Raw genomic sequence first — 26,641 nt, 5'->3', positions numbered from 1 at the left:
TACAACCCTCTTACTGACTATTGTGCAAATGGTTTACGATGGTCTGGAAAAATCCATTTTCTGTGTGAAAGCAACAGAGTGACCATGCAGGCCATACAAGGTTGGCTTCTAATTTTCCAAAAGACAAAGAAGCACACATCACGAAAGTTATGTGGTGTAGAATGTCATCTTTCTTTGATGATTCAACCCAGGAAGAGTACCTGAGGCTCCAGCAGCCTCTGGGGCATCGCTGTGGACGTTGTTGGGGAAAGCAGAGGCAAAGGTGGAAGCCTTACATCTTCCCAAGTGCCCTCTCCTCTACTTCCTTCTGTTTCGCCGCCGTACACACCTTAGGAACAAACTCCAGAGAAACATACGGGTGTGAGGGAAGCCATGGTACAGAATCCAGGGAGATGTGGATCCAATTAGAGATTCTGGAAGCTCCTCCCAGGAAGTTGTTCGTTCCTACAGCCTCTTCCATCAGTAATGGGAAAACCTCACAAAGGTCAGCTGAGGTTCTCCCTCCCCTATAGGCAGCAGACTACTGGGGTCCTTCAAAAATACAGGGTCTCTGTGAGTCTGGGCCACAAAGCCAGACCAAAGCAATTTCATTACTGTTCTGCAGAGAAACTATGCGCCCTCCCGCCCCTGCCACTCAACAAGACCCTATAGTACAGGCTATGGCCTTCCCCAAAAGAAACAGAGAAAGAAAAACAAAAACTGAGAGGCGGGTGACAGCATCAGGCCTTGAACTGAGGGAACAGACCAGATCTCTAGCTTGCCCCTAACCAGTGGTGAGGACAAGGCTGAGGCACAGGCAGCCTCCGTTCCTGCTGGTCAAGAAACCAAGCCTAGCTTCATTCCGGCCAAGAATTCGGTAGGAGCTCATTGCCAGGACCAGCCAAAGTTAGGGAAGGTGAAACTACAATACAAAATATCACCAGGTGGCCAACGACCTAGGAAATCTTACCAGTCCGAGGGACATGCCTCAGAAGCCGGCTTTAGCAGAAAACTGCGCAACCCTGGGGACCCTTGGAAGAGGGTGATCGGTAGTGGGCAGAAAGGAAGAAGAGAGCCCTGGCCCAGACCAGGCGTGCATTTCTGTATCCTCTCTCACCAACTATCCCTGGGGACCTGTGGAGGAAAGGAGCAGGGACAATGGTCCAACAGGTCCCCTTTACCAGCCTCGCCGGGTCAGCCTTCCTCGCCCTAGCCTGAGGCCCCAAATTCAGCGGGAACACGGAGGCACCTGCTGTCACATCGCTCCATCCCCCGCCGAAGGGGGACCCTGGGCGGTGCCGCCGGGCGCTCTTGTGTCCCCCCCCCCCCCCCCCCGCCACGCCGCACCTCGCAGGGGCGGGGCGCTCAGGTAGCGGCCGCGCCCCCCCCCCCCGTTCCCCCTCTCCGCGCTCACCTGGCGCAGGTGCTGCAGCAGCGTCCCCGCCTCCTCCCGCCGGCCCTGGCGCACCATCCGCAGCAGCTCCTGGACCATGCCGACCCGCCGGTGGTAGGGGGGTAGCCCAGCGCCCGCGCGCCCCGCCTTGTCCCCGGCACGCAGCAGCAGCGACGCCCAGAAGTCGGGTCTTTCGCGGCGGGGGCCGGGCGCCGCGCCCGGGCTGGCTCTCTCCGCCAGGCTGCCCTTGGTCTGCCGAGTGCCCATCCCGTCGCCCGCCGGGGCTGCGCGCGCCGGGCCAAGGCCGCGTCCCCCGCCGGCTGCGCGCCTCCCCGGCGGCAACTTTAGGGGAACTGTTGCGCGCGGGAGGCGCGGGAGGCGCGGGGCGGGGGCGGCTGCGGCCCGCGCTCCCCTCGCTCCTCCCTCCTCGCTGGCCCGGCCGGCGCGCTCTCCCGGCGCTCGCCGCCAGCCCGTCGGCCCCGCCCCGCCCCGCCGGCTGCCCCGCCCTCGCGCCGCCGCCGCGTGGCTCCCGCCCTCCCCGGCGCCCGCTCCTTCCCGCCGCGCGGCTCTGGGCTGGGGGTGCCCGGCGCCCCCGCCCTGCATTGTCCCTGCTGCAGCGCCCCCTGCCGGCCACCGTGCTGCGCTTTTAGGGGCCCGCGGCGCCCTGGCAAAGGCCGTTGAGTCCATCACTGAGTTCTCCGACGCTTCCGTGACCGCGCGTGCGGGTGAGGTCCCGGGGTGGTGGTGGTGGTGGTGGGAGGAGGTCGGTGCGCCTAGCGAGAGGGGGAAACTTTGGAACTTGGAGACCCTGTTCGCCCCAGAGTCTGGTTTCTCCGAGTGGGCTCCCCAGGGAACCAGTACTCGGGTTGTCCGAGGCGCTGGCTGGAAGAGCAGCCTCGCAGGCCTGGCTCGGCACCCACTGAATGAGTCTCTTCTCTGGGCCTGGAAATGTACAATTAGCTAGCGTCTTGGGTGGTTCCGATGTTCACTCCTTGGAGCCCCGGTGGCTTTTAGGGTGCGTGCTGGTCGGTGATGGCGGCTGCTGCACGGACTTAGACCCGGATCCTCCGAACTGGTTTTTTTTTTTTTTTTTTTGGTGGGAATTCTGCATTCTTGTTTTCTGTCTGCGAGAGGGGCCCTTTAGGTCGTCCTGCTGCCACAAAGCGGAAATGTGGCTTCTAGTTGTACGTTCCTGTTGCCTTCATCCCGGGGTTCTTCTGCCAACTCCCTGGGAACCCATGGTGCTTGAATAAGGCATATTGGGAGGCCTATGGCTGCCCAGTTCTTAGCTGTAGGAGGGGCCGCAGTTTTCTTAGCTCTTGTTTCTTTAGGTCTGCTTTAGGCGAGAGGGCTGAAGTCAACCACCTGGTGAGCCATATCAGGAAAGCCTGCCTCTCTCTGTCGCTGTCGCTGTCTCTCTCTCTCTCTCTTTTTTTTTTTCGTTTGTTTTGTTTTGTTTTTTTTGACAAGGTTTCTCACTGGTCTGAAGCTAGCTGGTTGGCCAATGAGCCACAGGAATCCACCTGTCTTCCTCCTTCCTAGCCTAGGATTGTTAGATGAACGCTACGACACTAGATTTTTTTTTTTTTACACTGTCCCTGACTAACCTAGACCTTCCTACGTTGACCAGGCTGGCCTTGAACTCATAAATCCACCTGACTCTGGGTGCTGGGAATAAAGGTGTGGGGCATTTTTATTTTTAAATTAAATCTAAAATTAATTTCGTTATTTTTGGATTTTTAGAGACAGGGTTTCTCTGTGTAGCTCTGGCTGTCTTGGAACTCACTCTGCAGACCAGGCTGGCCTTGAATTCAGAGATCCACCTGCCTTTGACGACGCCTCCCGGCCAAGGCTGGGGTTAAAGGCGTAGGCCACCACTGCCCAGCTAAATTTAAATTTAAAATTTAAATCAATTAAAAATTTAGTTCTTCTAAAAAAATAGGTTATGAATATCAAACTCAGGTCCTGCTTGCAAGTACTTTTACCAATTGAGCCGTCTCTCAGTCCCGCGGAAAAATTTTGTAATGACACCTGTTAGCTAGGGCCATCCTCAGGGCTTGGCATTAGGGGAGAGAGACCTAGCTTGATTCTGAGTTTACAGCGAAACAGCCGGGTGGGTGTTGATGGATGGAAAATGCCTACGTGGAAGCCCGACGTGGAAGGGGACCCTGGCCCAACTGGCCGAACAGAATCACTGAAGACAATGAGTCAATGTCCCCTGCAGGCTGGGAGAGGGTGAAAGTGTCATCAGACTTTGAGGTGATCAGCCATCCCGAGCTGAACCGACTGGAGAAAATGCTTCACAGAAACTGGATTACACAAGGACCTACATGATGGAGCCTGACAAGTTTGGCCAAGCAGAGACTCTTATCAGTAGATGAGCTCCAAGCGGAGGTGTCGTAGAAGAATTATTTTCCTTCCTCCCAGAGGTGTCTTCTCTGCCAACCCCGAGTATCCTGAGGAGGTCCTGGGTCTCCCCAAATTTCTTTTGCACAGCCCACTCTCTGACGTTCTTTGAGAACACTACTCCGGCCTCACAGCTTAGCATAGCATTCCAAATTTCTGGTGCTTCTATGTGTCTTCTATTGGTGTCTTGAGAGTCCTGTTTGTACCCCTGTGTCTCATCTCTGCAGGAAAGTAGCCATGACGGGCCCCTGTTGGCAGGTCCCCTTTCAGGAGAGAGTAGACACCACCTCCCTGGAGACAGACCCTACCTTGAGCCAACAGTTTGACCTGCTTGAGGATGTATGATTGGGGCAGATGCAGTCTCACCCAGGATTTGAGGTCATTTTTTCTCTGAATCCATCCTCCTCCAGTTTTTCCCTTTCTGGGCTTGTTCTCAGAAATGATCATTCAGACCTCCTCCATTTGTTGAGACAAGTTGAGTTGGCCCCCACCTGCTCCTGCCACCAGGGCTCCCCCTCCTGCCCTCCGTTTCAGCCACGCTTTTGCGAAATGCCTTGTATTTATCGTTCCAACTTCTTTACCTCCATCCATCCTCCTTCTACTACCGTTTGGCTTCTGGCCACAGCACATCATTGAAATGTGTCTTGCCTAGTGACCTAGTTGCTAAATTCAGTGGCTACTTTCAGTCTTCATCTTACGAAGATGCAGCATCTGATCCTGTTGCCTACTCAGTTTTGGTCGAAACTTCTTTCTAGTCTGGCATGATGGTAATGCCAGCACTTGGGATGCTGAGGCAGGAGGATAGCAAGTTTGAGGCTACGCAGTGAACTCTGGAACAACTTGAGCTATAGGGAAAGACTGAAAAGGAGCTACTTTGTGGGTTTCCTCTTGCTGGAGTTGGAACCCAGAGCCTCATGTGTGTTTCCTTGAGTCGTTTGGAGTCCTCTTTCTCACCCTGTCTTACGTGTTGGCACACACAGGTAATGCATGAATCCTTACTGTAGGCTTTGCCGTTTATACTCATGGCTTTCACCCCAGGCACACACGGATGGCTCCGGTTCTTTCTAGTTTGTTAGCCAATAACTGAACTCGCCATTGGTTCACGGTTATTGACAGAAGACACGAGACTCTGAGGTTAGAGACCTAGGACTTTACTGCTCGGGCAGAGCAAGCAGCAGGAGCATCAGCATGTTTGCATAAGTTCTTCTTGACTCCGAGTCCTGCAGGGGCAGTGTGGTGGGCCCAGATGGATGCTTCATGTGCAGATGGTTTGTGTCGTAGCTGAGAAACATGAAGCTTGGAAGGGGAAACGGGGGGACGGGTGGGGGGATGGACGACCTACTGCTTATAAAGAAAGTCGCACATAAGACTGCTCTTTATCCTAGAGGGAGGTAGTACTCTATCCTTCAAGGTTGCTTCTTATAAACACAACCCTGAGAAGAGGCTCAGGGAAAAAGAGGCAGAGTCTGTCCATTCACAAGATGTGAGAGAGGGCCAGACTCCTGGAGGACTGTCTTTCAACAGCGGGCCCTTCACCTTCTCCCAGCAACCGTGTCCTCTCCCAGGCTCACGTAGAGCACTCCTGTCTCTGTTCGCTTTCAGGGACAGGCCAGAGACCCTGGAGTGAGTGTGCATTTGATCATCTCCTTCAGTACCTGCACCTAACTAACCAAATCTGCTCACACCAACACCAAGGTCGGCGGCTCCCCTCTGCTGCCTGTCTCTGGTTCTCCACAGGCTGTGTTTTGGGTTGTGTTATTTGCATATATTTTGGCCCTTCATCCTTTCTGCAGCTGTGAGGTTTGCTTTGTTTGTGCTTCCTGATTTCCCAGGTGAAAGATGGGGGTCCTAACCTGGTTAAATGTTGCCCATGGTCACCCAGATAGTGAAGGGCAGAGAGTCGAACTGAAGTCTGTCTGGAAGTCTGTGTTGTCAGTCCTTCATACCATTGGTCTTTCTTGTAGAAGGCATCCCTGTCTGATAGACAGCTATTGCCTTGGTGGAGGATCTGCCCTTTGACCCTGTTCTTTCTCTTCTCTCTGTTAGTCAGCTTTTCTTTACTATAGCAGGTACCTGAGATTCAGCTTACAAAGAAAAATGATTTATCTTGGCTCATGATTTTATTCATTTGTTTTTGTCTTATTAGAAAAGATTTATTTTGCCAGGTGGTAGTGGTGCATGCCTTTAATCCCTGCACTTGGGAAGCAGAGGCAGGCAGATCTCTGAGTTTGAAGCCAGCCCGTTCCACATAATGAGTTCTAGAACAGCCAGAGCTGTTACAGAAAGAAACCTCTTCTCAAAAAAATATTTATTTTATTTTTAATTCTGTATGTTTTTATTTGTTTATAGGTATATGCATCCAAATGCACTTGCCCTTGGAGGCCAGAAGAGGGCATCAGGTTCCCTGCGTCTAGAGTTAAAGGTGGTTATGAGCCACCGAGGTGGGTGCTGGGAACTAAGCTTGTGTCCTTTGCAAAAGCAGTGTGCACTCAGCTTCTGAGCATCTCTCGAGCTCCCTTTTTTATTTTAAAACACATTTTTTCTTCCTTCCAGACAGTGTCTTACTACGTTGCTCAGGCTGAATTCAAATTTACCATCCTTCTGCTTTACCTGCACAAATGCAGGTCCCTGTTCTGGTGCTTGGTAGCACTGGTGGGGCACGTACGGAGGAACAAAACTGTTGACTGCGTGTCTGGCGTGTGAAAGAGGGATTAGTCAGCGCCCTACAGTTCATTCACTGGCTGCGACCTCAGCGGCCTTAAGATTTCCTACTATGGCCCACCTCTTAATGTTTTCACTGCTTTCAAACAGTACCACACTAGAGACCTTTGGGGGGCATTTAAGATTCAAAGGATAGTGCTTTCCTCTCTTCTGGTTTTTCTGTCTCTTTCACTTGAAGCTATTAAGAGTGACATTGATCACCCCGAGGAGCTGTTGTGCCCTCTTCCTGATTATTTTTGTCACTCATGCATCTTCCAAGGTGCCTCTGCATCTTTGTGTGTATTGCGTTATCCTTTCTGGAATGTTCTTTTCCTTCTTCACGCAGCCATCCCCCAAGACCTCCTTCACGTGAGACCCCCATGCCCACCTTTAGGTGACTACTCCATTGGGGACGGTGGCGTCTCTGGTGCTTCTGTTTGCACAGGGTCCTCTTCCTCAAACATCCTTCATCCCCTCATCAGCTAATCCCTCTTTATCTTTGAGACTTCACTTGGTGTCGCTTTCTCTGGGATGGCTTCCAGGACTGCTTTGCCTCCTCCTAGCCAAGCTTAGGTGTTCCTCTTGAGCATCCTGAAGTCCCTCTGCTTGTACCAGATGCTGTTGTAGTAACAGAGCTGTCATCCGTGGCAGCTGTGGTCCAGAGCTTGCTCAGAGCCAGGCCTGAAACACTGGGAGAGCTCAGTAAGCTGTTGAATGAGACCCTGCTTCCTAGTCCGCCATGCTTTGAACAGCTGTTGTTGGTTTCTTGTTGCTGGTGAGAGATTTCCTGACAAAGGCAGCTTCAGGGGAGAGGGTTTATTTCGAATCAGTTTGAGAAGGAGAGGCATGATAATTGGCGGGTGAGGTGGCTGGTCATGTTGTGTCAAATTCAGGAAGCAGAGAGAGGAATGCTGATGTCCAGCCCACTTTTTTGTTGTTATTTCTTCCTTTTTGTTTTGTCCAGGACTCCAGCCTATGGGACGGTGCTGCCCAGAGATGTGTTCCTAGGTGATTCTGAATCCAGTCAAGTTAAACATGAGGATCTTGAGCTTCCTCCATGTGCTGTTACTGCCATGTTACCTGTCTGCCTGCCTTCCCTTCCATGAGGCCCTGAGACCCCCGGAACTGTGAGCCAAAGCAAACCTGCCCCGCTCCGGTTGTTTCTGGTTGGTGTGGTCACAGTGGTGCCGAATCACTGAGGGCATGAACACTGAGGAGTTGTAGATGCTTAGGCTACCTGTCAGCTCGGGTCAGGGACCACACTAGCGCTAGAGGAACTGGGCTGTCGGAGAAGAAGTGTGAGCTTGACTCTTCAGTCTCACGGTCCTTTCTGGGCTATGAGGACGTTAGGACCGACCTTCAGTGGACATCAGTCCCTCCGCCTCTGTACAACAGAGGGTTCTGTTCTCTTGTCAACGATCTTCTGCTTGATCAAATGTTAGTCAGTCTCTTTAGTTTGAACTCTGCCCTAGGCCCATCTGTGTATTTCCTGGTAGAGTCCAGTTTTAGCAAAGAACTCTGCCCAGGTCATTTGTCCAGAACCCTGTGTCTTCATTATGAGATTGCGCCTACGATCAGTCTTTTTCATTTCGCACCAAGTCGCAGGCGGTGCTTGTTCATGCCGGCTTGTCGTCATCAGTAAGAATCCTGTCAGGTCAGTTTAGCCAGACTCCCTCTCACTTTTCCTGTTTCCTCTTGGGAATTTTCCATCCGCTGGCCCTTACCCTCGCCTGTCTGTGCTGTCCTCGGGGTTGAGCTCCATCTCTCTCTGCACTGAAAGTCTGTTGTCCTGCTCTCCAGTTTGGGGACGTGATCTTGAATAAGGCTCTCTTTGTGCTGCTTTTACAAGTATTGAACTTTTTTTCTTTGACAGGTTCATTTTCTCTTCAGAGGAAGTCTTGTCTCTTTTCTAGGGTGGCCATGGTAATCCAGTCATGGCCTTTCTGGGGTGTCTGTCCACAGTCGCCCAGTCATTTCTCTATCACGTTTCTGGCACCTGGTGCCACCCGGTACCTTCTTTCGGTAGGTAAAATGCTTTAGCGCCCGGTATTTGTTGTTTTTCTCCTTGCTGTGACACGGTGCCTGGCACAGGCAGTTTGATGAAGGAAGGGATCATTTTGACTCACTGTCTATCATGGCGGCAAAGTCGTAGCAGTGTAAGGTCGCATCACATCTGCAGTCGGGAAGCAGATAGACATTGGTACTTCACTTGATTTCTTTGTCTTTTCTTTATTTTTTTCCTTAGATTTTTGGCTGGGTGTGACAGTATATGTCCTTAATCCCACACTCGGGAGGCAGAGGCAAAGGCCGGCCAGTCTCTCTGAGTTCCAGGTCAGCCAGAGCTGCATAACAGAGAGACTCTATCTAAAAATACAATTTTTTCTTTTTGAGCCAGGGTTTCCCTGTGCAGCCCCGAATGTCCTGGAACTTGCTCTTTAGACCAGGCTGGCCTTGATTCAGAGATTCGCCTGCCTCTGCCTTCTGGGTACCGACCGAGATTAAAGATATGCTACCACTGTCCAACAGACATTTTTTTTTTCCTTCTTTTTATTCAGTCTAGGCCTTCTGCCCATGGAATGGTTTCACTCACATTTAGGATGGATCTTCCAACCTCTGTGTTAACCCAGTCTAGAAACTTTCTCAGACACGCCCAGAGCTTTGTCTCCTCGGTGAGTTTAAATGCTGGCAAGTTGACGGTTAGCATTAACCACCACAGTCCCTAAACAAATGCATATGCCAGGGACAGATGTCAACTTCTGTTTGTTGGCGGAAGTTTGGGTAGTCCAAGCCAACCGGTTATGTGACATCCTAAGCATCCAGCGCCTCTTTTAATCAGGAGTCTACAAGTCTGAGAATACTTCACCCAGACTTGTGCTGGTCAGTCTGCAGTCGATGATCAGAGATGCTGATGAAAGAAACGGCCCTCCAGGGAGGGCGAGCCAGGGAAGGACAGGAGAGCTAGCAGCCACGTCTCCAGTCTGTGCTGCCTCCGCACAGAGCCAGAGGCACACACCCAGGAGCTGTGGACAGTGACTTCATGCTCTCCTTTCTGCTAATTGGTTTTTCATTGTTCCACGCATGGCCTGCTTTAATCTAGTTATTTTGTTTGTTCTATAATAGGAACTCATAAACTCACCCTCCAGAACAAAACTGAGCCACAGCAGATATGGGATGGTATCATTTGGGCCTGGGATGTCTGCTAAATGCTTCGTCCCAGGCTTGGCTCTCTTGGGAGGTGGTGGACCCTGTAATCGACGAGGCCTGCTGGGAAGTATTAGGTCATTGTGGGCATGCCCTTGAAGGATTCCCCTCCCCACACCTTTTTTTTTTTTTAAACTGCTTTCTCTCATTTCCCAGCTGCCTCTACTCCTGCCGAGATATGCTGCCTTGTCACAGACTCCAAAGCTGTGGAGGGGCTGGAGTGGTGGCTCAGTGGTTAAGTGGATGCTCTTATAGATGATCCCAGTTCGGTCTCCAGCATCCACATGGCTGCTCACAACTGTCTATAACTCCAGTCCCCAGGGACCTGATACCCTCTCCTGGCTTCTGAGGGCATCAAGTGGTGCACAGATACACATGCAGGCAAAACACCCCCACACGTAAAATAGATGCAGAAAACAGTGGTGCCATCGACCATGGGCTGGGATCTCAACCTCCAAAATTATGAGCCCCCCCACCAAACACCGTTCATCTTTGTAAGTTGATTAACAGGGTATATTTTGCTCGTAACAGAAAGTTAGCTAATACTTGGCAGGAGCTGGCATGGAATTGTAGGTGTCTCTTCCATCCCAAGATTCTGCCTCCTGCTGCTTGAATAACCCACACCCTGAATCCGGCGTTTATCAATCTTTGTTTTTTCCCTTGTGTGTTATTTTAGATTTACTCAAGGGGAAAACTTCACGCATTCCCAGCTCGTCTGGTCTCGCTCTATCTCCTTTCATCCCCTCCCCATTTCTGTTTGGTTGTTCGTTTGTGGTGCTTGGTCGAGCCTAGGGCCCAGTGCTTTCTGGGTAGGCGCTCTGCCCCCGAGTTACAGCCCCAGGCTCCTATGTACACTTCTATTTTGAGGTGGTATTTTCCTAAATTGCTCAGACTGGCCTTGACCTCCTCTGTGGCTCAGGTGGACCTTGAACCTCTGGGATGGGGGGCCTGTGCCCCTGGCCCAGTGGTTTCTTCATCCTTCTGGCAGTTTTGCATTCAGTGTGTTTCTAAAGGATATCTGTTCTTGCTTTAGGTTAATTTTAACTTTATAAAAATTCATCTTGGTGGTGGTGGCGCACGCCTTTAGTCCCAGCACTTGGGAGGCAGAGGCAGGAGGATCTCAGTGAGTTTGAGGCCAGCCTGGTCTACAAAGCAAATTCAGGACAGACTGTTGCATAGAGAAACCTTGTCTCGAAAAACAAAAAATCTATCTTGCTGTATGAATTTTTCATGTGGCAACTTTGCATGCACTGGTGTATCAGTAGAGCTCTGCATTGTGGTGTGTCAGGATGTGTCAGCGTGGACCCCTTGTGCTTACCTGGTAAGGCCCATCACACACGCTTACCTTGTAAGGCCCCATCGCACGGGCTTTCCTTGCCTATCTGTCCACTCTGTTGCTGGTGCTGCTCAGTTTGTTCATGCGTTTTCGCTCTTGTGAAGAGCATTGCTCTGACTTTTTCTTTTTAATAGAAAAGATTTATTTTTAATTTTAACTATTTGTTTTTTCTTTGTTTGCTTTTTTGGGTTTCTCTGTGTAACCACTCTGGCTGTTCTGGAACTTACTTTGTTGACCAGGCTGGCCTTGAACTCACAGAGATCTACTTACTTCTTCCTCCTGAGTGCTGGGATTAAAGGTGTGTGCCACCACTGCCCAGCTATGTAGGTGTGCATGCCTGCAAGTGGGTGTGTGCACCTGTGTGCAGGTGCCTTGCAAATCAGTGGCGTGGATCGCTAGAACTGGAGTTATAGACTGTTGTGAGCTGCTGTATGGGGGCTGGGGATCAAACCTGGGTCTTCTGGGGGAGTAGCAGTGCTCTGAATCGCTGAGCAATTAATCTCTTCAGAAAGAAACTTTGTGGGCCTGGAATGGAAAGCTTCCTCTCAGCTGTCACAGGCCGAAGCTTTAGCCCCTATTGTGATGCTATTTAGGGCCTGGCTTTTGGAAAGTAATTAGCTTTAGGTGAAGTCTACAGGTCTGAGTCTTGAGACCTGAGAGCTTGCTGTGTCCCCTCCTGTTCCTAAGGAAAGGCCATTTCAAACATAGCAAGGAGGAAGCTGCTAGAAGCTGAGAAGGATCCTTACTAGAACTCCACATGGTAGCCCTTAGCTTTCATCCTTCAGAACTGAGGGTTTAAATTCCTGTTCTTCTACCACCCATCCTGAGGGCTTGTTACAGTAGCACTAGCTAAGCCAACCTGAGCCTTGACTACCCCTTCGTACACCCGCCTATTTCCTTTTCTCTTGAGTAACTCTAATTCTTACCTGTGTCTCTTGGGTTGTTGTTTGAGGTCAGGGCTGTAACAAAGTACCACATTTTTGATAGGTTAAAACAGCAGAACTTGCCAGGCATAGTGGCATACACCTTCAGTTCCAGCACTCAGGAGACAGAGACAGGTGGATCTCTGTGCATTTGTAGCCTGGTCTTCATAGAGTTCTAGGACAACCAGAGCTCTATAGTGAGACCCTGTCTCTAAACAACCAACCAACCACCACCACCACCACCAAAACCCAAAGCAAACAAAAAACCCACAACTAATTCACAACAGCTAACCTAAGTCAGCTGACAAGCATCTACATAAAAATGTCATCTAGTCATGCATGGTGAAAAAAATTTTAAATTGTAAAAAATATGTCAGGACACAGCAAGACCAATCAAATTAATTAGTGAGCAGATTCATAATACTTTGTAATATAAATGATTTTCTTTTTGTATTGCTTCAGTCTTATAAAAATGGGAGGCCAACATTTGGGAGGCAGAGGCAGGTGCTCTCCGAGAGTTCCAGGGTAGCCAAGGCTGTTACTCAGAGAAACCTTGTCTCGAAAAACCAAACAAGAAAGTAATAAAGACAGGTGTTTTCAGGCCTGTCTGTAGAGGTTTATACGTGTGGGGCTGTAAGTCATCCATTGTTGGACTGGAGCAAAGGCTCAGCAGTTAAGAGTACTTGTTCTTGCCTAGGCCCCCTGAAAAGAACATGGTGGCTCACAGACACCTGTAACTCCAGTTCCTGGGAATTGGATGCCCTCTTCTGGCCTCTGCAGGCACTGCACTTGCATACACAAACCTGCCCCCAAACACATAATTAAAAAATCTTTTAAAAATTCTTATGCCCGGGCTGGAGAGATGGCTCAGCGGTTAAGAGCATTGCCTGCTCTTCCAAAGGTCCTGAGTTCAATTCCCAGCAACCACATGGTGGCTCACAACCATCCGTAATGAGGCCTGCAGGAAGAATACTGTATACATAATAAACAAATAAATATTAAAAAAAAATTCTTATGCCGGCCTACAGAGCAAGTTCAGACCAGCCTGCGGTTACACAGTGAGACTCTGTCTAAAAAATAACAATAAAATGAGGGCTATCTGGAAAAAAAAAGATTCTTATGCCGGGCGGTGGTGGCGCACGCCTTTAATCCCAGCACTCGGGAGGCAGAGGCAGGCGGATCTCTGTGAGTTCGAGGCCAGCTCGGTCTACAAGAGCTAGTTCCAGGACAGGAACCAAAAACTATGGAGAAACCCTGTCTCGAAAATCCAAAAAAAAAAAAAATTCTCTTATTCAGATCCAAATTGTTCCACGCAGCATGGACACACGAGGACTGACACGTGAATCCTTATCTCACAGAAACCCCAGCAGCTAGATTATTTTTCTCAGTCGTGTTTCAGATTCATCTTTGTTGTTAACATCTTGCATTTCCTCACAATCAAGTTGTTTCCAATAACCACCTTTACTTAGTTTCTAGATCCTTGTGTTTTTTTCTGAGTACAGAGACTAATACTTCATATTGGTAGCTGTCTGCAAACCTGGAGTTCATTGGACTACAAACCAAACCCAGACACTTATCTCAAACCCAGACACTTGTCTCCACGCTTTCCATGGAGTGTGAAGGAATGCCCCATCCGCTACAGCCAGGAAAGCTGCTTAGGAAAGCAGCACACCGCGGGTAGGAGTCTAGGAGAGCAGCACACCGCGGGTGGGAGTCTAGGAGAGCAGCACACCGCGGGTAGGAGTCTAGGAGACAAAACAAACTGTCGGCAGCCCAAGACTTGGCTGGCTCTTACCCCTTCCTGAGGAATCCTCACCAGTTAGTGCATTTCCTGGAAATACTGTCCTTCCTGAGAATCCATTTCATCACCCTTGAAAAAAACAAAAATTGCCCTGGTGCTGACCAATATTGTCTTACATTAGGCAAATTATTTAAAAAAACGACTCTTGTCTCTGTGCAGAAATGTCAGGGACTCTGCAACAATTAGCTCAGGAAGTCTGTTCTTCACAAAATAAGCAAACAAAGGCGGCTTACTTCCAGTCACAGGGGAAGAGAAATCTTAGAAACCTTAGCAAGGAGTGGCACACATCCCTTCAGGTCACTTCGTGGTTGTCACATGGTCACACTAAATTGCAAAGGAGGCAGCGCGGTGTCTCCGGAGATTATCCTCATATTCTAGGAAACACCAGGCACTCTCTCTGGATTCTCGCTCAGCACTCCGCTGTTCCGTCAGTCACTTTGTGAGCACAAACTGCCAGCCATCCCCTGAGCTTTGTAAGTGATAAACCGAGCATGCTGTTTCGTTACATTTCATATCTAGCCGACAGATATCCTGACTGTTTCTTATCTAGAGCAATTGTCCTTGGTTGTGTTGGGGGGAGTTTGTGCCCAAGGTTTCCAAACTCATTAATAGCAAGTGAAAAGGTCGTAAAGCTGGAGTTTTTGCCCTGTTTGTAGAGAAGAGTGGACACGGGATTGTAGCCATCAGGTGTGGGGCTGGAGAGCTGGCTCAGCTGTTAGAGCTCTTGATGTTCTTGCAGAGATCTCAGTTCTGTTCCCAGAGCCCATAAGTGCCTCACAACCTTCTGTAACTCCAGTTACATTTTCTAATTCTTAGAGACATTAAAACGTTGTTACATTTATTTATTTATGTGTGCTGCTATGATATCTGTGTGGCGAGACTTCTTTTTTGAAATAGGGTCTGTCTATATAACCCTGGCTGTCCTGGAACTCACTATGTAGACCAGGCTGGCTATGAACTCACAGAGATCCACCTGCTTCTGTCTCCTCGGTGCTGGGATTAAAGGTATGTGGCATCTTGCCTGATTGAAAATACATTTTTTTTACTGGGGCTGGGATACTGTTGGCATCAGATGTGTAGAAGCCAGAGGTGTTATTCAGTATCCAGCTCCGCACTGTACACCCTTCTCTCTCTAAAATAAGATAAAAAATAAAGAGGAATCATACAATCTAACACGTCAGTGGTGTCAAAATTAAAAAGCCGTGATATGGGTGCTGCAGAGTTGACCATGCAGTTAAGAACACTTGTTGCTCTTTCAGAGGACCCAGGTTCAGTTCCCAGCACCTCCATGGTGCCTCAAGGCCATCTGTCACTCTAGTTCCAGAGTATCTGACACCACCTTCTGCTCTCCACAGGAGCATACACGAAGTTCACATACATATATATAGGCAAAATAAAAAAAAAAAAAGCCTGACGCAGAATTGAGAGTTTCATTCCCGTGCGAGACCAGTACGTATCCCAACCTCCTTTGCAGCGTCACCATGTGACTGGTTCTTACCAATGCTGTATTACCTGAAATGAAGTGTGCCACGCCCCTCTGAGGATTCTCTCCCTTTCTTCTGACAAGATAGAGATGATAGCTAGGGACTGTGGGAGAGCCACAGTTGGGGTCTGGGTCCCGAGTCAGCATCTGGGGCAGCTGCCATCCACTGCAAATATAGGTGGCATTGAAAAAAATTTTTTTTGTATTACTGTGTGCATGTGATGTGTATGTGTGTAGCACGAATAATAAAAACCCAGAGACAGAAAAGCAAAATAGCCAAGCCACTAGAGAAGTCTTTCCTCTCCCAAGACTGGGTAACTGCAGACTAAGCAGACTAAGCCTCTCTCCCCATTTTATGTTTCCTATAGAGCTGGGATTAAAGGTGTGAGCCACCCCACCTGGATTTGTTTCTGTGTGGAGATTGTGTAGCCTAGGGTGGCCTTGAACTCACAGAGATCCGTCTGACTCTGTCTCCCAAATTCTGAAATTAAAGGTGTGTGTCACCATTACCTGACCTCTCGTGGCTTTAGCTTTGCCTCTGGCCTTCAAGCAAGATTTATTAAAACAAATAAAATATCACTATTTATGTGTGTGCTGGTTACATGTGTTACAGAATACTTATGGAAGTCAGAGGACAACTTTTGGGAGCTGATTCTCTTTCCACTTTGTCGAGGTGTGGGTCTCACATCTTTCATCCTTTTGTGTATTCTAGGCTAGCTGGCCCCCAGGCTTACAGGCTTCCATCTTGCCACTGGAGTGCTGGGACTACAATGTGTGCTACTGAATCTGGCTTAAAAACAAGCTGGAAGACTATACTTTCAGGGATCATTTCTATAGTTCGTAAAAACAAGCTGGAAGACTATACTTTCAGGGATCATTTCTATAGTTCGTAAAAACAAGCTGGGTGGCCGGACTGGTGGTGCACGTCTTTAATCCCAGCACTTGGGAGGCAGAGGCAGGTTGTATCTCTGTGAGTTTGACGCCAGCCTGGTCTACAAGAGCTAATTCCAGGACAGGCTGTGAAGCTACAGAGAAACCCTATCTTGAAAAACAAACAAAAAACCCAAGGAGGTAAAAGAGGTAGAGGCAGGCAGATCTCTGAGTTCAAGGCCAGCCTGATCTACAGAGTTCCAGAACAAACAGGGCTACGTAGGGAATCTCTGTTTTGAAAACAGAACAAAACCAAAAAGAACAACAATGTTTGTCTTAAGATTTATGTGTATGGTGTTTTGCCTGCATGCATGCCTAAGTACCACATGTATGCCTGGTGCCTGTGGAGGCCCAGAGAAGGCATCAGATCCCCTGGAAACTGGAGTTTTAGTTTGTCATGGTTTTCCTGCATGAATGTCTGTGCATCACATGCATGCCTGGTATTCTCAGGGGCCAGAAGAGGGTGTCGGATCCCCCAGGCTAGAGTTGTGACCACCATAGGTGCTAGGAGTCACAGGTGCTGGGATTAGAGGCACGAGCCACTCTGTCTGGCTTGCAGATACGTTGGAAAAGAGGGAGCTTTTGTTTTTAGTCAGTAGGTGTCACAAAAGTGTATCTCATCTCTGAATAATTTGCCCCCGCAACTAAAAATAAAGAAGTAGATTCCCTCTAACCTGTTTTGACATAAGTAGCCTTATGCTTAGGAGAAGCAAGCCAGAGCCGGGTGTGGTGGCGCTTGCCTTTAATCCCAGTACTCAGGAGGCAGAGGCAGGCAAATCTGTGAGTTCGAGATTGACCTGGTCTACAGAGTGAGTTCCAGGACAGCCAGAGCTACACAGAAAAACCCTGTTTCCAACAACCAAAGAGGGGGTGGGGAAGCATGCAAGTTCTCTTTGTCCCAGAGGTTAGCCTAATGTCGACTCCAAGCTTGCCACTAAGGGGCCCTTCCTGCTCTTTGTGATCCAGTTATATCATCAAGTTGGTTGACTTGATTGAGCCACAGGATATCCAAATATTTGTTCTATTTCTGTGCCCCAGTTGGGTCTGCAGTGTTTCCTGCAAGACTCGTGTGTTAAAGGCTTGGTTGCAGCCTATGGCACCATTGAGAAGTGGGAAAACATTTCAGAGGCAGGACCAGCAGGATGTGGTGGTGCAATATTTATATTCTCAGTACCCAAGAAGCTGAGGCAGGAGGATTTCTATAAGTGTGAGGTCAACCTGGGCTACACCATGAGACACAGAAAGAGGAAAAGAGGTGGGCCTAGCGGAGAGGTTCAGTCACTGGGGGTATGTCCTTGATCCTTTGTCTCTCTTTGCTTCCTAGTGGCCGTGAGCTGAACACCCTGTTCTAAGTGCTCCTGTCATGATTCCGCTACAAGCCTGAAGCCACGAGGCCCAGTGGGCACGGAAACTTTGAAACCGTGGGCCAGGACCAATCTTTCCTGTCTCTAAGATATTTATCCCGGTGTGGAAGACTATCTTTGGGACTACCGCTCCTTCTGAACCATGGTGCCGTGGCTGTGGAAGGGGCTGATAGGCATCGGCCTCTTCGCGCTGGCCCACGCTGCCTTTTCGGCTGCGCAGCATCATTCGCACGCGCGACTAACGGAAGAGGGGAGTGAGTCGCTGCCGGCGGACATCGTTCTGCAGACGCTGTTGGCCTTTGTGGTTACCTGTTATGGCGTCGTTCATACGGCAGGGGAGTTTAAGGACAGGGATGCCACTTCAGAACTAAGGAGTAAGACGTTTGACGCCTTAAGGAGTCGCCCGTCTTTCTATGTGTTTCGTCGTCGGCATGTCCGTGGACTGTCCCAGCCTTCGGATACAGCTCGTTCTTCAAACATCAGCGCATCATCTTCTGACATACTGTTGAAGTTTTGAAGTTCAGCTTTTTACACATCAAGTAAATAGAACAGAAGCAGACTTACGAACTGGGATTTGAAATGTAAAACCCCCTACACATCAGTATTTTAGTGATATTTCAGACTTAATTTAAAAAAAAAAAACCATAACCAAATAGCAAACAAACAAAAATCAGAAAGCTCTTTCTCTTAGGTATCCCGTGACAGCTGTAGGAAGCTGACCAACTGTGAGGTGATTTGGGGTGAGGTGAACATTGGAGCCTCAGCTCGATAATGCAAGTGGACCTAAGCCAGTCCAGGGGCTGAGTGGAACCCGAAGGCTTAGTAAGGAAAACATGCCTGCATGCTTGAGCTGAGACATTGATCTTCCTCTGGCTCTGTCCTCTAAACCCAAACGTCAGCCCTTGCATGTTGAACCTGCTGGCTCTCAGACTTGCATTGAACTCTGCTGGGCTCTGCCTGCTGACTCCAGTCTTGAGGGACCTGTAGGTCCTCACAGTGTGCGGTCCAGTTCTTCATTGCCTCTCTCACCACAGGCTTCTCCTAGGCTCTCAGACTGATGAGCTAAAGGCTCTGGGAGCCATAAGCTCCAGGATGATGATCTTCCATGCTGTGTGAAGAGGCCTGACTGTGAAGGAGAGAAGGAAGCCGGCATTCCCGGAACAGTGGGGATGAGAGGTGGAGCGAGCCTTGCCCCCCCCCCCCCCCCCCAGAGCAGCCATCCCTGTGGCCGGTTCCATGTGTCATTTGCTATGGTCTGGCTAACCTCCCACTTCCCTTTTGTGCTTGTGGTTCCATATGAGACTCTGCCATCTGCAACTGTGTTAGGTTTGTCAGAGGACAAGACTCAACAGGGGTACGTGTTTGTGTAAAACTATCCCCTGGTGTCTACAGAGCAGAGTCTACAACTGTCGACAGGAACCAAAATCCTCCAGTGCTCAAGAAGTTTGTTTTTAGAAAATGACATAGTATTTGCTTATAACCCATGCCTACCCTTCCAGTACTTTTAGTCATCGCTAGATTACATGTAATACCTAATGCCATGTAAATTCTGTAAAGAGTTGTCATGCTGCGTTGTTTAGGGAATAATGATAAAGAAACGTCTGCATATGTTCAGTACAGATGGAATCCCCTCTCCCCCCATTTTTGGTTAGCAGTTGGTTGTATCTGTGTTTGGTTTGTTTACCTGTCCTTATACTCCACTTCTACAAGAATGTCACCTCCCTGAGGGCCAGATCCTGTTCGTCTTGGTTCCTTGTGGTGTCCCCCATGCCCATCAGAGTGCTTGGTGTGCCCTTGCTTATGGTATCTTGGAGGGGGAAGGTGTGTGTGTGAGAGAGAGACAGAGACACTGACAGAGCAGAGAGAGAGAGAGAGAGAGAGATCCAGACTAATCTGGAACTCAATATGTATATAGCAGGTTGGTCTTGAACTAACACAGATCCACCTGCCTCTGCCTCAAGTACTGAGATTAAAGGTATGCACCACCATACTTGACTTATTTTCAAGTTGACCTATTTATCAAGAGAGGCTCAATTTACTCTGAGAACCCCAATTTTCAAGACCCCATATTGGTTGGTCTGCAGCATTTACCACTGTTGCTGCTCCTTCCTGTCTGGAATTTTCTACCCTTGGCTTCCATGATGCAGTAATGGAAAACCTGTATTTGGTACCTTTTTCCTTTCACGTCACTTCTCCAGAGATTTTCTTCCTCCTCCAAATGCCATCTGGCCCTTCTGACCTGTCTGTGGCCATCTCCCCATTCTAGGACACCTGTCTTAGTTCCTTTCCGATTGTGGCAGAACACCATGGCCAAGACAACTTATAAAAAGAAGTGTTTAATTGGGTTTATGGTTTCAGAGGGTTGGCGTCCATGGTGGCAGAGCAAAGGCACGGTGGCACGAACAGCTGAGAGTTAACATCATGATCGACAAGTAGAAGGCAGAGAGAAACACACACACACACACACACACACACACACACACTGGGAATGGTGCAAATCTTTCAAAACTCAAAGCTACTACTAGTGACACACCTCCATCAAGGCCACACCTCCTAATCCTTCCCAAATGGTTTTTACTGGGGATCAAGTATTCACACTTACAAGCCTAAGGGGCCGTTCTTATTCAGACCACAAAATTAACACTGTTGGGCTCAGTTGCCCTCTTGTGGGCTGGTCCTTGACTGTTTAGTTGGTGCACATTCCTGTCCTTTGGCAACATGCATCCGCCTCTGACTCCATTTGTGTGGAATGGAAGCAGTGTTCTCCTGACTTGTATCTTGTTTCCCTTCCCCCAGGATTTTAAAGGGGAGCCAAGACCTGTCAGATCTACATTCTCTGCCTCTCTGTGGGACTCTGCCCCTCCATCCAGGCAATCCTTGTTTAGTACAAGGCTGTATCATTTAACATCTCATAGACATAACCTATGTTATAAGTATAATCCCATCTCCCTTAGCTGTACAGTCCTAGAATGGTCTAGAATGGCCTTCTGTTGCACAGCACTGTAATTCTCTTGACTTCAGCCTTTCAACACCTGGATACCGTGAATAAAAATTAAGCCCAAATCCTCATCATTGGAGTTCCTTCACAGCCAAACTCCTTCCCACTTCTCCAGCCTCCTCTCCATCCCATGCATGGTACACTCCATGTCCTCAGGACACTTGCGGTGCTTGGTGTGCCCAGCATGTCAGGCTGCTTCCTTTCCACAGAAAGCCTCTTGTGAAGGTTAGTTTTAAATGTCAGCTTGCCACGAATTAGAAACACCTGGGGAGGGAACTGCACTTGAGTGCCTTTATCAGATTTGTCTGGGGGCAGGGGGATTGACTTGTTTGTTAACTGATTAGGAAGAGAGCCCACGACAGGTTTCCTAGGCAGGGGTCCTGAAGATAGGTTTCCTAGGCAGGGGTCCTGAATGACGTAGGACAGGAGAGTAGATGAGAGGAAGCAGGCGACGTGGGTATACTTTTTTCTCTGTTTCAGAAGGTGGGTGTGATGTGTTGGTCCTTAACTTCTGCTCTGTTGCAATGGGTTCTGAGTTGTCAACCCTTTCTCTCCTTAGTTGCTTTTCGTCAGGAAGTTTTCTCATATCAATAGAAATGAAATTAGAACACTCCATTGGTTTATTAGGGCTGATAAAGTGCCACAGACTAGGTGACAAGAATTGAGAATTAGTTTTCAATAATTCTGGAGGCCAGGAGTCAAGATCAAGGAGTTGGCTTTGGTCCTTCCTCCAAGGATTCTCTGGTTGACTTGTAGGTGGATGTTTTCTCCTTTGTCTTCACATAGACCTCCCGTTGTGTCTTTGTCTCCTGTTGTCCTCTTCATAAGGTTCCCACCCTTACCAGTGACCTCATTTTAGCATGATTACGTCCTTAAAGACACTCATAATCTTAGGTAGGTTCTAGGGATTGGACGGCAACGTGTAACTTTTGGGGGACCTCTGTTCAGCCTGTGTAATGTGCCTCCTCCTGACCTCCCAAAATGTAATTGTCACAGGCAAATATATTCAGCCCATTCTCACAACCACAGATATCCTAACTCTTTCCTGTATCAGCTTTAAGTTCAATATCTCATCTAAATCGTGTGTTGGATAAACTCCCAATAGCTCACCTAAATCGTGTGTTGGATAAACTCCAAGTATGGATCTTCCTGAGCGAAAGTTTCTCTCCAACTATGAAACTAGACCATGCATTACACGTTTTCAAAATGAACTAGTGGGGCAAATATGACCTAGACTTCCGAAGTCCAAAGGAAAGGAGAACCGAGAAAGGTCACATGTTAGGGCCCCTAAACGCATGAATTTTGTGGAGTTTAGTTTCAACCCACAACAGCTTCCCCTTAGTGACCTGGAAAATGACACCCACAATTGAATACCTAATTGGCTTGCCTGCTTAGGACTCTTCCTTCTTCATGCCTATCGTACCCCGGTGCATATTCACCTCCACCAAATCCCTGTTATATTTAATTTCACCTATCTGATTACATGGCTGTCTCCTCTGCCAACACCTGACCCACAATTACACATTCAAAAATCACTGCTCCTCCTCACCCACTGGGAACACATCTAAGACCTAGAGTAGATGTCTACAAAGTATTGAGTCCATTAGATATGGGTTGTTTTATTTTTCAGTCTGATAACCCAGACAGCCATTAAGAGATTACCAGATGGAGAGCATATACTGCGCGGATACTCCGGATAAAGGGAGAACTCACATAAGGCCAGCCTAGATTTCATGACATTCAGAACAGCGTGCAGTTTAAAATGCATCCACTGTTTCTAGGCTTTTCCCTTTAATACTTTTTTGGACTGTAGTCAACACTAGGTAGCTGAGACTATGGAAAGCAAAGCCTTGAAGATGGGGTGCTGCTGTGTGTTCCAAGACAAACCCCACGGAAGGGCGGCTGTGTGGTTTTGTACACTGTTGTGTGTGTAGAAACTAAGACAGTGTCTGGTACATAGTCCCCAAATATTTACTGAATTTGTGAATATAAACAGACATACACCTACTAAGCATTTATCATAGATGTATGTTCTAGATTCTTGAATGTTGAGCAGCTTACGAGTTTGTGTTGTTTTTCCAACTGAGCGCAAGGGAATCTTAATACTCCCCTCCTGAATGGCCAGATACCAGCTGAGCAGCCATCACGTGCCTCCGGGTTCCCCAGATGACTCACAGGAGAGCTTTGTTTGGGAGGAGTGGGATGAAATGATGGTCGACAAAAATAACCCTGGGTCTTCGCAGGCAACATCGAGCTCTACTGGTGAGGAGGGCAATAGAGGTGGTTGTAAGGAAATGCTTCTCCAGGGCAGGGCAGGATAGTTGTCGTCCTAGCCTAGTGGGCAAACAGCTGCTCACTTGTTCACAAAGAATCGGAGTTAGGATAAGTGACATAAAACCGCCCTTGTTCCTAAGCCGTCAGCTGCTCCTCTTAGATGAGAACAATTCTTATAAACCATGAAGGAAGCAGACGGAGGGGCGCATTGCGAAGGTGGTAATTCTATGTGTTTGTCTTTTTCCTTTCTTGAAAGGCTTTCCCGGCGGGCATAGTGGCACATGCCTGCCATCCCACCACTTAGTAAGCAAAAGCTGGAGGATCCCTGTAGGCTGTGAGGCCAGCCTGGGCTACATAGTGAGTTCAAGGCCAGCCAGAACTATACACAGGAAGATAGCGCTCCCGCCCCCATCCATACACAACTTTCCCAGACATATTTCCTCTCGTTTGGTAACCATGCCCACCAGGACAGAAGGACACCTTTACAGAAGAGACATTCTGGAAGGATCTCAGACTTGCTACCAGCGTCATCTGTGTGGTGAAGAACGGTTGGTATCAGCAGCGTATTGGTATGAGTGTGATGTGCAAACTCCGGGCCCTGCCCAGATCTACCCGCTCAAACTGGGCCAGCTCAGGAGTCTGTTATATACGACTAGGTGGTCCAAGCACATGCCCAACTCCGAGAAACCTCAGATTAGGGCTCACAGGAGGCACAAGACAAACCTGGAGTGAGACCGTGGGGCTGTCTGAGCCTATCCTTCCCTGAAGTCCTGCTGTTCAGAGCTGAGATTTTCCCACAGGATAATCCCTTACGTTACCGACATTTTCCCTTCTCACCTACAGTGGCCGGGGAGGTCTGTTAAGGCCACATTTCTCGCTGCTCCCATGTCTCTCCTTGAGCCATGCTGGTCTTTCTTCCTTAGACATGGTGAACTGTCCTCTGTCTCTGAGCTTCGTATGTGTTTCCTCCGTCAGAGTTAGCATTGCTCCTGGCTTGGTATTTCTCACGTCAAGTCTTCCTTGATCTGGGCAGATCTGTTTTTCTTCAGCATGACAGCTGCACTTCCGGAAGTCACTTTGTTGACTAGGAAGTAGGTGACTGGAGGGCAGCATTCTGCCTTTCTTACCATGTTGTTTCCGGAGCCAACCCTGGGCTTAGCAGACAATAGATCCTGGACAAACATTTATCCAGTAAATAAACCGTGAACAACAGGGAGTGTGGTAGAAGGAAAGGATGCCTTCCTCTGTTCCTGATTCCTGTGCTGTTCAGGCTCTCGGGAGGGAAGGGGGAGGGGAGGAAGCCCCCCCCCCCCCTTTGGCTGTTTCTTTGTATCCTTCGTGTAAGTGCAATCCTGTCCCGTAACTGGCACAATGCACTCATGGCTCCATCCATGTGCTGTAGGACAGGATTTCCTTAGTTTTAAAACCTGCAGGCTCTTAGGTTGTGTCTGTACGCCTCACTGTCTCTATGCACCCGCCTGTTGATGGACATCTGAGGCACTCCCTTCTGTTCGCTGGTGTGAATGAACACAGGTCTGCACAGATGAGAAACCCACTAAGGGGTACTGCTGTACGTCCCAAGAGTGGAGCGGGACCTTGTTCTCAGTTCTTCTGGATGAATATCCAGAGCTGGGATGGCTGTGTCATAGCTGTTCTTCTTTCTCTACAGGGTGTCTCGGAATAACTCTGGCTATCCTGGATCTCCCTTTGTAGACCGGGCTGGCCTCAAACTTGGAGATCCACTTGCCTCTGCCTCCCAAGTGCTTGGATTAAAGGTGTGTGGCCACAACCACCCTGCTGTCCTATCTACTCTTAATTTGAGGAACTCCATAGTGTTTTCCCTAGTGGCTGCACACTTTCCCAAATCTGCCGGTGATGTTCAAAGTCCCACATTCTCCCTCCTCCCTCTCCTTTCTCTGCTAGGGATGGGACTCGGCCTCTCCTATGCCGAGCTACACTCCCAGCGTCCCTTTCTTTTTCTGTTTTCTCATGTGTGTATCCGTGTGTGGTGTGGCCAAGTATGTGTGTCCATGCAGGTCGGGTGGACCCCGAGTCGATTCCTTGGTTACTCTCCTGAATTTACTCAGGCTGGGCCTCACTGAACCTGAAGCTTGTTGGATTGACTAGCTTATCTAGCCAGCTTGCTTTGGGGATCCCCTGTCTGCCTCCAAATGCTGTGATTCCAGTGTTCCTGTGGTCACCATGCCTGCTGGCTTTTGTGTGGGTTCTGGAGATCCAGACACTGCTCCGCACCCCTGCACCACAAATCCTTTATACCCCGACAGCTCCAAGTCCTCTGCGTTTCTTAATGGTAGCCTTGCCAGGAAGTAGGAAGCAGCATTTCATTGTGGTTTTGACTTGCATTTCCCTGTTGAGATGTGATGTTGATCCTCTCTGAGAGCCTCTGCCTCTGTCTCTCTGTCTCTCCTTCCTTTCTCCACGCCCCCCACATCTTGTGTGTGCCCATAGTGTTCCTGTATGTGGAAACCAGCGGTACAGACAGAACATCGTCCTCCGTCACTCTATACCGGATTTCTCTCAGACAGCATCCTTCTCTGAACCTCAAGCCTGCTGATTTGTCTTGACTGATGGACTAGAAAACCCAGGGGAATTGATCTTCCTGTCTCACCTCCTGGTTCTGGGATTACAGATGCACACCACCTTGCCACCACAACCCCGCAGCCACTTAAAAAAATCCTGAGGGTGCTGGCGGCGGAACTCAGGTCCTCATGCTTGGATAGTAAACGTGTTAGCAGCGTTGCCACCCCCCAGCCCTGCTCATTGTTACCAGCGTTGCCATCACCCCCTTTCCAGCCCTGCTCATTGCCCGCTTATATTTATTTCTTCTTGGAGAAATGTTTATTCAAGTCCTTTGGTCACTTTAATTTTATTTACTTTTATCAGACAGGGTTTCACGGTGTTGCTGTGACTGGCCTGAAATTCACTAGGTATATCAGGTTTGCCCCTAACTCTCTAGAGACACAGCTGCCTCTGCCTTCTGAGTGCTCAGACTATGTGCACCACCTCACCTAGCCTTTTGCTATTATTTTTTAACTTTGTTATTTATTTTATTTTATGTTTATTGGTGTTTTGCCTACATGCATGTTCATATCTGATGCCTGTGGGTACCCAAAGAGGGTGTCTGATCCCATAGAACTGTGAGCTGCCACGTGGGGGCTGGGAATGGAACCCGGGTCCTCTGGAAGAGCAGCCAGTGATCTTAACTGCTTGAGTCATCTTTCCAGCCCCATCTTTGACCATTTAAAAATGAATAGTTTTTTTTGACTGTTACATATTCTGTGTGGCATTAAATTCTGTCATTTATAAAGTACTGTATTCATGGAAAGCCCTGGGCACACACAGTCTCATTTGTTCTTACCATAACCTTGAGATATAGGTACAACCCAAATCCACATTTCCCAGAAGCACCAAGGCCTGGACTCGTCAAATCACATCGCCATGATCACACTGCTGGTAAGCGATGGAGCTTGAGTTAGTTAAGACATGGGGAGGCTGGAGAAAATCCATCAGCGTCTCTTCTAAAGTTCTTTATGGTAGGAAGAGAATAGCTGGGAGGCAGGGGCCAGCGTCTGCTAATTTCATCCCTGCTTCAACCAGCTCGGGAGCCATGCCCACCCCATTTCTCTCTCTTTCTCTCTCAAAATTGAATTTTTACTATAAGAAATAGTTGGCACAGATGTTGAAGGGCCCAAAGAGGCAAAGCCGCAACGCCGAGTAGCCAGAGTCCTGGAACAGTTTGGAACTGTGAAAATAAAGGAGTTGAGTTTCCAGAACTCAGAGAGGTTCTGTTGCATGAACATTGTCTGGTGATTCAGAGGAGCAGGGGGTCCTC

General features: G+C 48.8%; 2 protein-coding genes across 12 annotated transcripts in view; one reads left to right on the top strand and one right to left on the bottom strand.

Annotated features, from left to right (window-relative positions):
- Lrrc75a (leucine rich repeat containing 75A) overlaps window positions 1–2,867 on the bottom strand; it is a 42,499-nt gene extending 39,632 nt beyond the window's left edge. The window contains exon 1 of the mRNA XM_041665352.1: window positions 1,394–2,867. Within this exon, the coding sequence (XP_041521286.1) occupies window positions 1,394–2,059 (666 nt within the window). The 5' untranslated portion in view covers window positions 2,060–2,867. The remainder of the gene's footprint in view (window positions 1–1,393) is intronic.
- LOC121456861 (membrane magnesium transporter 2-like) lies at window positions 1,961–26,471 on the top strand. 11 transcript variants are annotated; one of them, XM_041665358.1, is made up of 5 exons: window positions 2,009–2,097; window positions 6,128–6,219; window positions 7,443–7,605; window positions 15,836–15,895; window positions 17,477–26,471. In XM_041665358.1, the coding sequence occupies exon 5, from the start codon at window positions 17,659–17,661 to the stop codon at window positions 18,031–18,033; it is 375 nt and encodes a 124-aa protein (XP_041521292.1). In that variant the 5' UTR covers window positions 2,009–2,097; window positions 6,128–6,219; window positions 7,443–7,605; window positions 15,836–15,895; window positions 17,477–17,658; the 3' UTR covers window positions 18,034–26,471. The 11 variants fall into 11 exon arrangements, 10 of the variants coding, with proteins under 10 accessions (XP_041521293.1, XP_041521290.1, XP_041521292.1 ...); XR_005975661.1 differs by lacking the exons at window positions 15,836–15,895; window positions 17,477–26,471 and adding an exon at window positions 13,441–13,522 and having other exon boundaries at window positions 1,986–2,097; XM_041665357.1 differs by lacking the exon at window positions 15,836–15,895.
- The last annotated feature ends 170 nt before the right edge of the window (window positions 26,472–26,641 follow it).

Source organism: Microtus oregoni, unplaced genomic scaffold, assembly GCF_018167655.1.
Source record: "Microtus oregoni isolate MIOR12 unplaced genomic scaffold, Mior012 000015F_ref0000493, whole genome shotgun sequence".
In the NCBI taxonomy this organism is placed as follows: domain Eukaryota; kingdom Metazoa; phylum Chordata; class Mammalia; order Rodentia; family Cricetidae; genus Microtus; species Microtus oregoni.
Note: the sequence above shows the minus strand (reverse complement) of the source record. Positions and strands in the feature narration are given on the sequence as shown.